The sequence below is a fragment of the Pongo pygmaeus genome, chromosome 4, assembly GCF_028885625.2.
Source record: "Pongo pygmaeus isolate AG05252 chromosome 4, NHGRI_mPonPyg2-v2.0_pri, whole genome shotgun sequence".
In the NCBI taxonomy this organism is placed as follows: domain Eukaryota; kingdom Metazoa; phylum Chordata; class Mammalia; order Primates; family Hominidae; genus Pongo; species Pongo pygmaeus.
In genome coordinates, this window is record NC_072377.2 from 61,073,346 (window position 1) to 61,085,552 (window position 12,207).

Genomic DNA, 12,207 nt, shown 5'->3' on the forward strand with positions numbered 1-12,207 from the left:
AATTTTACTTTCCTCATTATTTGTGCTTGTTTCTTCTTTCCTTCTGCTTAGAATGCCTTTCCACAATCATTAGTGTTCCACATTCTTGCCTACTGCTTCCCTAGATCAAGCTTCAAACTTGAAGACTTTTCTTTTTTTTTTTTTTCTTCTGTTTCTTTTTTTTGGAGACAAGGTCTCACTCTTCTCACCCAGGCTGGAGTTCAGAGGCACAATCATGGTTCACTGCCACCTTGACCTCCCTGGCTCAAGTGATCCTAGGCCCACCTCAGCCTCCTGGGTAGCTGGAACTACAGGCGTGCGCATACGCACCTGGCTAATTTTTTATTTTTTGTAGAGATGGGGTTTCACCATGTTGGCCAGAATGGTCTCAAACTCCTGGGCTCTAGTGATCCACACGCCTTGGCCTTCCAAAGTGCTAGAATTATAGGCATGAGCCACTGTGCCCCGCCTCAAACTTGAGGATTTTTCTAAATAGACATCATTTCATCCATTTCCTGCCAGTGTATCTTGTGAAAGAAACTGTTAGGTCACTTTACATTTCTTGGAACATAGTATTCAGTAAACATTAACAGTTCTAACACTAAATTGTAATTTTTTTAAATATATCTTTCCTACTTGATGTGAGGATCTCATAGGCTAACACCATCATGTTCATCTTTGTATTCCCAGTACCTTGTACACATGACACAAAACACTCAGTAGTTTTCGTGAATGAAAAGGGTGATGGATAATCATCTGAAGAATTTCAGATGATTTCAAGATTTGTGCCTGGGTGAGAGAGTGACTCTAAAAGAAGGCATAAAAAAAGCTTTTCTTTTATGGTAAGAGATCAAGTAAGGAGAAAGAAGAAGCAGTGATTTATTAAGATTGTGGATATGCTGAATTTGAGCTATTTTCATGAAGGAGTCAGCTGGTAAATAAGGGACTGCTACATAGGAGGGAGAGGCATTGAAGAGAGATTTGGGCCTCCCCATTTATCCCTAAAAATTCATCTTTCTCATTAGCAACTTTGTCCACTCCCCCATGTTTCTATGTGATCTAAAGCAAGACTTCTCAGTTGCATGCTGATAGTGAGTTAACTGTGTGTCAAGATACTGATACCCTTAACCTTTGGGGTAGGCACACCTATCCTGATTCCGCTATGTCCCTGGGCCTTTCATCTCGTCTCACTTGTTTTGCCCAATTGTGCTATGCAAACACTACTTTCTATGTGTGTCATGACAGAGAGAGCACTGACCTAAGATCTGGTTTGCTTGAAATCCTTCATTTGAAGTAGAGTAATAGGTAATATTTTCAGAAAACAACTAATAATAGCATACATAAAAGCAATGAGTGGAGAACAGAATTTGTGTCTTAGGCTTACATTTCAGGTTTTACTAAAAAATAATTTCTGCTTATTGCAGTTTATTTCTTTTAGTTCGTGCTTTTTTTTAAATGTTATACACATATTTTATATAGTTTTGCGTGGATAGCAAATCCACTTGTAATTACCATATTCATACTTTGACAAACTTTTTCTCTAGTAGTTATGTATTTTGCAAAATCCTAATATTTTATACTGATCTTTCAAAATAGTACTTGGGTGATATAAGTAACCAGCCATCTTATGGCTGTTATAATCTGCTGTCTGATTAATATTGAGACAACACCTACAGGAATTCAGTGGATATTATGGATACTGATGGAGAAGAGGATAAGTTAAAGAATAATCTTTTGTTTTTCAAGGTTGGCTGCAGAGTTTTTAAAGTCAAATTATCTGTTTGTTGCTGTTGGACAAGTGGGTGGAGCATGTAGAGATGTTCAGCAGACCGTTCTCCAAGTTGGCCAGTTCTCAAAAAGAGAAAAGCTTGTTGAAATTCTACGAAACATAGGTATCTTATGTTGATACATTTTTTTGTCATGATTTTGATTTTTTTAATGAATAATTTTAAAAAATCACTAAAGAATTGTTTGGTCTGACTTTTAATAAGTTTGTTTTAAGTCTCTCTCCCTCTAAAGCTCTTTTATAAAAAATTTTATGATTCAGTTTTCTGGGTAAATTATATACAAAGACGGTCCTTTCTCCACCATTAAGTTTGAAAATAGGAAGGATTTGAGACTTCATTTTAACTATTCCACCAGAAGTATATCTATTTTTTGTTTTAGGAAAGTAGAAAGGCTTAGTAGTGACACATATTTACATCACACTATTACTCCATCAAAAGCAGATTGTTTTTCTGTTTCTGGTTCCTAGCTCTTGCTTCTTAAGGCCTCCCAAATTCATAGATTTGAATAATTTTTTTAGCTAAAAGGGGCTTAAGATCTAGTTCTCTTCCTTCACAATATCTGTGGGAAATTTTTTTTCTCCTCTACTCCCCCAATCAATTTTTATTTTTATTATTTTTTTAGAGACAAGGTCTCACTTTGTTGCTCAGCCTGAAATAATTGTGTAGTCATAGCTTACGGCAGCCTCAAACTCCTGGCCTCAAGCGATCCTCCCACCTCAGCTTCCCAAGTAGCTAGGAGTATAGGCATGCACTACCATGCCTAGCTAATTCTATTATTTTTTGTAGAGATAGGGGTCTCACTGTTGACCAGGCTGGCCTTGAACTGTTGGCCTCGATCCTCCCACCTTGTCCTTCTAAAGTGCTGAGGTTACAGCCATGAGCCACTGTACTCACCCCAATTTTACTTTTTATTATTTTTAATTTTTTGAGACAGGGCATTGCTTTATTGCCAAGGCTGGAGTGCAGTAGCATGACCATGGCTCACTGCAGCCTCACGCTCCCAGGCTCAAGCAGTTCTCCCACGTCAGTCTCCTGAGTAGCGGGGACTACAGGGGTGCACCACCATGCCCAGCCAGTTTTTTAGTTTTTGTAGAGATGGGGTTTTTACCATGTTGCCCAGGCTGGTCTTGAACTCCTGGGCTCAAGTGATCCACTCACATTGGTCTCTCAAAGTGCTGGGATTACAGGTGTGAGCCACCATTCCTGGCCCAATTTTTATTTTTGAAGTCATGTTTTTTTAGTTTGGTTGTTTAGCCTTATTTTGAGACTGGAAACAAAAATTTTAAATATGTTCATTTTAATACCTTCTCATTACCTCACAGGCTAGGTCTACTTATATGTTACACTTTCCCCATTCACACCCTCCATTTTAGTACTTGTGTTTCAGCTTGAATGTCAGTGTTGAGACGGAGAAATGCGAAGGTGGTTCATCAGTTATTTTCCAATAATGAGCAAAAAAAAAAAAAATGGAAAGATGACTTAAAAAGCACTTACGGGCTTCTGGTCTTTAGTTTGTGCTGAGTTTTATAAAAACTTTTAAAAACCAAATACTCATCTTGAGTTTGAGAAATTTTATTGGTTGCCTTCATCAAATGTTTCATAATATACACTAATAGCATATAAAAATAATAATAGCTATGGGCCACATACTGTTCTAATTATTGCACGTGTGTTAGTTCATTTAATTCCCAAAACAACCTTATGAAGTAGATTTTGTCATTATCCCCATTTTAGGGATGAAGAAACAAATATAGGGAGGTCAAATAACTTGTCCACCATAAGTTGATGCTGCTAATGCAGAAGAGATGAGCACTATATGGTTTTGCTGAAGTTAGAACATATTTCTAATATAGTCACCTTAAGATTTTTTTTTTTTTTTTTTTTGAGATGGAGTCTTGCTCTGTCACCCAGGCTGGAGTGCAGTGGCACAATCTCGGCTCACTGCAACCTCCGCCTCCCGGGTTCATGCCATTCTCCTGCCTCAGCCTCTCGAGTAGCTGGGACTGGAGGCACATGCCACCACACCTGGCTAATTTTTTTGTATTTTTAGTAGAGACAGGGTTTCACCGTGTTGGCCAGGATGGTCTTGATCTCCTGACCTTGTGATCTGCCCGCCTCGGCCTCCCACAGGGCTGGGATTACAGGCATGAGCCACTGTGCCCGGCCAAGATTTTTTTTATATATGAGCTTGTGAGATAAAGTTTATTTTGCAAGTAATCCAAAAGGAGAGAGTTTTTCAGAAGAGCTGGTTTGCCCTTGAGAAAAGGTCAATGTATTATATATGAGCACTATTGATATACTTCTGTATTATTTAAGCTGTGAAATATTTTTTTGGTTTAGTGTTCATAGTTGATACCTTTTTAACCTTGCATGTAATATCCATCCAGTATATCCTCAAATTATACAAATTTTGTTCATATAATTTATCTCCTTTTCTACTCTTTCACTTAATTGTGCTATTTTTTTCCTTTTGCCTTTAAATATATAGGTTTATTTCAGAGTAGTATAGCCAGACTGCCTTTTTCATAATTTTAATTTTAAGTCAACAGAGATCCAAGAGTTTACTGAGCTCTTTAGTTACCAAAGGAACCAGTAAGATGTTACAGCTAGTCAAAAGGAGAATTTAAAAAATACATGTATATTTAGGCCAAGCTTGTCCAACCCACAGCTCACAGGCCACATGCATCCCAGGATAGCTTTGAATGTGGCTCAACGCAAATTCGTAACCTTTCTTAAAACATGATGAGATTTTTTTTGTTTTGTTTTGTTTTTTTGCAATTAAAAAAAACATTTTTTTAAAGCTTATCAGCTATCAGTAGTGTTACCGTATTTTATGTGTGGCCCAAGACAATTCTAATGTGGCCCAAGGAAGCCAAAAGATTGGACACTCCTGGTTTAGGCAATTAAGAATGCTAAAATTGGGGGGAGGAGCCAAGATGGCCGAATAGGAACAGCTCCGGTCTACAGCTCCCAGCGCGAGCGACGCAGAAGACGGGTGATTTCTGCATTTCCATCTGAGGTACCGTGTTCATCTCACTAGGGAGTGCCAGACAGTGGGCGCAGGTCAGTCGGTGAGCGCACCGTGCGCCAGCCGAAGCAGGGGCGAGGCATTGCCTCACTCGGGAAGCGCAAGGGGTCAGGGAGTTCCCCTTCCAGGGGTGACAGACGGCACCTGGAAAATCGGGCCACTCCCACCCGAATACTGTGCTTTTCCGACGGGCTTAGGAAACGGTGCCCCAGGAGAGTATAGCCCGCACCTGGCTCAGAGGGTCCTACGCCCACGGAGTCTCGCTGATTGCTAGCACAGCAGTCTGAGATCAAACAGCAAGTCGGCAGCGAGGCTGGGGGAGGGGCGCCCGCCATTGCCCAGGCTCGCTTAGGTAAACAAAGCAGCCTGGAAGCTTGAACTGGGTGGAGCCCACCACAGCTCAAGGAGGCCTGCCTGCCTCTGTAGGCTCCACCTCTGGGGGCAGGACACAGACAAACAAAAAGACAGCAGGAACCTCTGCAGACTTAAATGTCCCTGTCTGACAGCTGTGAGGAGAGCAGTGGTTCTCCCAGCACGCAGCTGGAGATCTGAGAACGGGCTGACTGCCTCCTCAAGTGGGTCCCTGACCCCTGACCCCCGAGCAGCCTAACTGGGAGGCACCCCCCAGCAGGGGCAGACTGACACCTCACACGGCCGGCCAGGTACTCCAACAGACCTGCAGCTGAGGGTTCTGTCTGTTAGAAGGAAAACTAACAGAAAGGACATCCACACCAAAAACCCATCTGTACATCACCATCATCAAAGACCAAAAGTAGATAAAACCACAAAGATGGGGAAAAAACAGAGCAGAAAAACTGGAAACTCTAAAAACCAGAGTACCTCTCCTCCTCCAAAGGAACGCAGTTCCTCACCAGCAACGGAACAAAGCTGGACGGAGAATGACTTTGACGAGCTGAGAGAAGAAGGCTTCAGACGATCAAATTACTCCGAGCTACGGGAGGATATTCAAACCAAAGGCAAAGAAGTTGAAAACTTTGAAAAAAATTTAGAAGAATGTATAACTAGAATAACCAATACAGAGAAGTGCTTAAAGGAGCTGATGGAGCTGAAAACCAAGGCTCGAGAACTACGTGAAGAATGCAGAAGCCTCAGGAGCCGATGCGATCAAATGGAAGAAAGGGTATCAGCCCTGGAAGATGAAATGAATGAAATGAAGCGAGAAGGGAAGTTTAGAGAAAAAAGAATAAAAAGAAACGAGCAAAGCCTCCAAGAAATGTGGGACTATGTGAAAAGACCAAATCTACGTCTGATTGGTGTACCTGAAAGTGACGGGGAGAATGGAAACAAGTTGGAAAACACTCTGCAGGATATTATCCAGGAGAACTTCCCCAATCTAGCAAGGCAGGCCAACATTCAGATTCAGGAAATACAGAGAACGCCACAAAGATACTCCTCGAGAAGAGCAACTCCAAGACACATAATTGTCAGATTCACCAAAGTTGAAATGAAGGAAAAAATGTTAAGGGCAGCCAGAGAGAAAGGTCGGGTTACCATCAAAGGGAAGCCCATCAGACTAACAGCGGATCTCTCGGCAGAAACCCTACAAGCCAGAAGAGAGTGGGGGCCAATATTCAACATTCTTAAAGAAAAGAATTTTCAACCCAGAATTTCATATCCTGCCAAACTAAGCTTCATAAGTGAAGGAGAAATAAAATACTTTACAGACAAGCAAATGCTGAGAGATTTTGTCACCACCAGGCCTGCCCTAAAAGAGCTCCTGAAGGAAGCGCTAAACATGGAAAGGCACAACCGGTACCAGCCACTGCAAAATCATACCGAAATGTAAAGAACATCGAGACTAGGAAGAGACTGCATCAACTAACGAGCAAAATATCCAGCTAACATCATAATGACAGGATCAAATTCACACATAACAATATTAACTTTAAATGTAAATGGACTAAATGCTCCAATTAAAAGACACAGACTGGCAAACTGGATAAAGACTCAAGACCCATCAGTGTGCTGTATTCAGGAAACCCATCTCACGTGCAGAGACACACATAGGCTCAAAATAAAAGGATGGAGGAAGATCTACCAAGCAAATGGAAAACAAAAAAAGGCAGGGGTTGCAATCCTAGTCTCTGATAAAACAGACTTTAAACCAACAAAGATCAAAAGAGACAAAGAAGGCCATTACATAATGGTAAAGGGATTAATTCAACAAGAAGAGCTAACTATCCTAAATATATATGCACCCAATACAGGAGCACCCAGATTCATAAAGCAAGTCCTGAGTGACCTACAAAGAGACTTAGACTCCCACACATTAATAATGGGAGACTTTAACACCCCACTATCAACATTAGACAGATCAACGAGACAGAAAGTCAACAAGGATACCCAGGAATTGAACTCAGCTCTGCACCAAGCGGACCTAATAGACATCTACAGAACTCTCCACCCCAAATCAACAGAATATACATTTTTTTCAGCACCACACCACACCTATTCCAAAATTGACCATATACTTGGAAGTAAAGCTCTCCTCAATAAATGTAAAAGAACAGAAATTGTAACAAACTGTCTCTCAGATCACAGTGCAATCAAGCTGGAACTCAGGATTAAGAATCTCACTCAAAAGCGCTCAACTACGTGGAAACTGAACAACCTGCTCCTGAATGACTACTGGGTACATAACGAAATGAAGGCAGAAATAAAGATGTTCTTTGAAACCAACGAGAACCAAGACACAACATACCAGAATCTCTGGGATGCATTCAAAGCAGTGTGTAGAGGGAAATTTATAGCACTAAATGCCCACAAGAGAAAGCAGGAAAGATCCAAAATTGACACCCTAACATCACAATTAAAAGAACTAGAAAAGCAAGAGCAAACACATTCAAAAGCTAGCAGAAGGCAAGAAATAACTAAAATCAGAGCAGAACTGAAGGAAATAGAGACACAAAAAACCCTTCAAAAAATAAATGAATCCAGGAGCTGGTTTTTTGAAAGGATCAACAAAATTGATAGACCGCTAGCAAGATTAATAAAGAAAAAAAGAGAGAAGAATCAAATAGATGCAATAAAAAATGATAAAGGGGATATCACCACCGATCCCACAGAAATACAAACTACCATCAGAGAATATTACAAACACCTCTATGCAAATAAACTAGAAAATCTAGAAGAAATGGATAAATTCCTCGACACATACACCCTCCCAAGACTAAACCAGGAAGAAGTTGAATCTCTGAATAGACCAATAACAGGAGCTGAAATTGTGGCAATAATCAATAGCTTACCAACCAAAAAAAGTCCAGGTCCAGATGGATTCACAGCCGAATTCTACCAGAGGTACAAGGAGGAGCTGTTACCATTCCTTCTGAAACTATTCCAATCAATAGAAAAAGAGGGAATCCTCCCTAACTCATTTTATGAGGCCAGCATCATCCTGATACCAAAGCCTGGCAGAGACACAACAAAAAAAGAGAATTTTAGACCAATATCCTTGATGAACATTGATGCAAAAATCCTCAATAAAATACTGGCAAACAGAATCCAGCAGCACATCAAAAAGCTTATCCACCATGATCAAGTGGGCTTCATCCCTGGGATGCAAGGCTGGTTCAATATACGCAAATCAATAAATGTAATCCAGCATATAAACAGAACGAAAGACAAAAACCACATGATTATCTCCATAGATGCAGAAAAGGCCTTTGACAAAATTCAACAACCCTTCATGCTAAAAACTCTCAATAAATTAGGAATTGATGGGACGTATCTCAAAATAATAAGAGCTATTTATGACAAACCCACAGCCAATATCATACTGAATGGGCAAAAACTGGAAGCATTCCCTTTGAAAACTGGCACAAGACAGGGATGCCCTCTCTCACCACTTCTATTCAACATATTGTTGGAAGTTCTGGCCAGGGCAATTAGGCAGGAGAAGGAAATCAAGGGTATTCAATTAGGAAAAGAGGAAGTCAAATTGTCCCTGTTTGCAGATGACATGATAGTATATCTAGAAAACCCCATTGTCTCAGCCCAAAATCTCCTTAAGCTGATAAGCAACTTCAGCAAAGTCTCAGGATACAAAATCAATGTGCAAAAATCACAAGCATTCTTATACATCAATAACAGACAAACAGAGAGCCAAATCATGAGTGAACTCCCATTCACAATTGCTTCAAAGAGAATAAAATACCTAGGAATCCAACTTACAAGGGATGTGAAAGACCTCTTCAAGGAGAACTACAAACCACTGCTCAAGGAAATAAAAGAGGATACAAACAAATGGAAGAACATTCCATGCTCATGGGTAGGAAGAATCAATATCATGAAAATGGCCATCCTTCCCAAGGTAATTTACAGATTCAATGCCATCCCCATCAAGCTACCAATGACTTTCTTCACAGAATTGGAAAAAACTACTTTAAAGTTCATATGGAACCAAAAAAGAGCCCGCATCGCCAAGTCAATCCTAAGCCAAAAGAACAAAGCTGGAGGCATCACACTACCTGACTTCAAACTATACTACAAGGCTACAGTAACCAAAACAGCATGGTACTGGTACCAAAACAGAGATATAGATCAATGGAACAGAACAGAGCCGTCAGAAATAATGCCACATATCTACAAGTATCTGATCTTTGACAAACCTGAGAAAAACAAGAAATGGGGAAAGGATTCCCTATTTAATAAATGGTGCTGGGAAAACTGGCTAGCCATATGTAGAAAGCTGAAACTGGATCCCTTCCTTACACCTTATACAAAGATCAATTCAAGATGGATTAAAGACTTAAATGTTAGACCTAAAACCATAAAAACCCTAGAAGAAAACCTAGGCATTACCATTCAGGACATAGGCATGGGCAAGGACTTCATGTCTAAAACACCAAAAGCAATGGCAACAAAAGCCAAAATTGACAAATGGGATCTAATTAAACTCAAGAGCTTCTGCACAGCAAAAGAAACTACCATCAGAGTGAGCAGGCAACCTACAAAATGGGAGAAAATTTTCGCAACCTACTCATCTGACAAAGGGCTAATATCCAGAATCTACAATGAACTCCAACAAATTTACAAGAAAAAAACAAACAACCCCATCAAAAAGTGGGCGAAGGACATGAACAGACACTTCTCAAAAGAAGACATTTATGCAGCCAAAAAACACATGAAAAAATGCTCACCGTCACTGGCCATCAGAGAAATGCAAATCAAAACCACAATGAGATACCATCTCACACCAGTTAGAATGGCAATCATTAAAAAGTCAGGAAACAACAGGTGCTGGAGAGGATGTGGAGAAATAGGAACACTTTTACACTGTTGGTGGGACTGTAAACTAGTTCAACCCTTGTGGAAGTCAGTGTGGCGATTCCTCAGGGATCTAGAAGTAGAAATTCCATTCGACCCAGCCATTCCATTACTGGGTATATACCCAAAGGACTATAAATCATGCTGCTATAAAGACACATGCACACGTATGTTTATTGCCGCATTATTCACAATAGCAAAGACTTGGAACCAACCCAAATGTCCAACAATGATAGACTGGATTAAGAAAATGTGGCACATATACACCATGGAATACTATGCAGCCATAAAAAATGATGAGTTCACGTCCTTTGTAGGGACATGGATGAAATTGGAAATCATCATTCTCAGTAAACTATCACAAGAACAAAAAACCAAACACCGCATATTCTCACTCATAGGTGGGAATTGAACAATGAGAACACATGGACACAGGAAGGGGAACATCACACTCTGGGGACTGTTGTGGGGTGGGGGGAGGGGGGAGGGATAGCATTGGGAGATATACCTAATGCTAGATGACAGGTTGGTGGGTGCAGCGCACCAGCATGGCACATGTATACATATGTAACTTACCTGCACATTGCGCACATGTACCATAAAACCTAAAGTATAATAATAATAATAATAATAATAATAATAATAAAAAAAAAAAAAAAAAAAAAAAGAATGCTAAAATTAATTTAGAGAGAGATGTAAAACTGGTCATTATTCAAATGCAATAATCAATTACATTTCAGGGGAAAACTTTATTTGCATTTTTACTGAGAATCATTGGCATTGATATCCATTGCAACAGTTATGAAAAAGAATATAGAAGGCACAAAGAGTGTGCTGGACAGTAATCTTTTTTGCTTACTTCAGATTCTTCCATAATTTTTTCTGACAGCCTGTATCTACCTCATGACCATAATAATCTCAGAGATAGTCTTGATGACAAGAAGTTTGGTCTTATGTTTGGCTTGCTTATTGGCATGGGTGCAGCAAGATTGTTCATTAACAATAAATAGGCCTCCTTCAGTTTGCCGAACGGTATTGACTTACTAAAGTCACAAAATTAACTTTTGTCTGGAAGTTTTCATAAGGAATATCAGATTGAACTTTAAAAATCCTTTATTATTTGCTATCTAAGGGATAGGAAACTAAGTCTTAGAAACTCTCTCTGCTAGGTTTCACCTGCAGTACCTATAAATTGGAGTGAATCTCACTCTACTAAAGGTCCCCCATATTTCCTGTGGTTCCTGTCCTGTCAGGAAGTGTATGACCTTCCTTAAAATCTCCAAGGCTGGGCCATGTAAGCCAAGCACCAGGTCAGCTTATATGGGAGGTCTTCTTAGGCATTGGTTCCATAAGGAAAGCCAACCTTTGTTGCTTAAAAAAAAGTATCTGGTCCTACCTACCATGCCGTTTTCAAATATGAAATCCAGGTGAGATGTTAGTTGCACAGGTAACTTGTCCACTTATATCTTGGTTAAAGGAGGCAGACAGGTTCTTATTTAACTGTTGCAGATAACTACCATAAAAAGTAAGGAGACTTAGTTAAGAAATCTGAATTTGGGTTGGGATGGGGTGTCAGTGAGATGCGAGATCAGATATGATTTTAGAATGTTTGATTTTAGTTTACAAAAGCAGAGTCTACTAAAATGTGTAGATGACAGCTAGCTTAAGAGGAAAAAAGGCTTCTTCATATATCCAGAAAATAGAATATTAAAATAATATTAACAGTATTGCAAACAAATGACCACAGAGAGATTTTCTCCATAAACTCATTCAGTCCTTATGTAATTCTTATTTCATTGTATATGTTAGGGATCAGCTTGCATGATTCTGTCTCTAGAAGGACTAGTCCTGGAAATCTCACTAAGTCCAGTGATAGGGTCTAAAAGTTGTCAAAGCAGTCAACTTTAGAACCTTCTACCCAAGACTCTATTCTTTGAAGTATTAATAGTTCTTCACAAGGCTTGGAGTCTGTCCTTTAGGACATAGACTCTGATCTATAGCTTACAGCACAGCCTTTGGGCAAGCATCTAAAGAAAACAAAAGCTGTCTGAAGATGACAGATTTAATGATCATGGTAAATTTGTTACCGGTAATTGTTAAATATCGAGGGTCTGAGGAAGGTTCATG

At 39.8% G+C, this 12,207-nt stretch overlaps 1 protein-coding gene across 15 annotated transcripts in view; it reads left to right on the forward strand.

Moving 5' to 3' along the window:
* The window catches only part of DDX4 (DEAD-box helicase 4), an 85,956-nt gene that overhangs the window by 60,157 nt on the left and 13,592 nt on the right, over positions 1 to 12,207 (forward strand). For all 15 annotated transcript variants that reach the window (XM_063664827.1, XM_054487972.1, XM_054487970.1 and 12 more), the window contains one exon: positions 1,726 to 1,871. In XM_063664827.1, the coding sequence (XP_063520897.1) occupies positions 1,726 to 1,871 (146 nt within the window). The remainder of the gene's footprint in view (positions 1 to 1,725; positions 1,872 to 12,207) is intronic.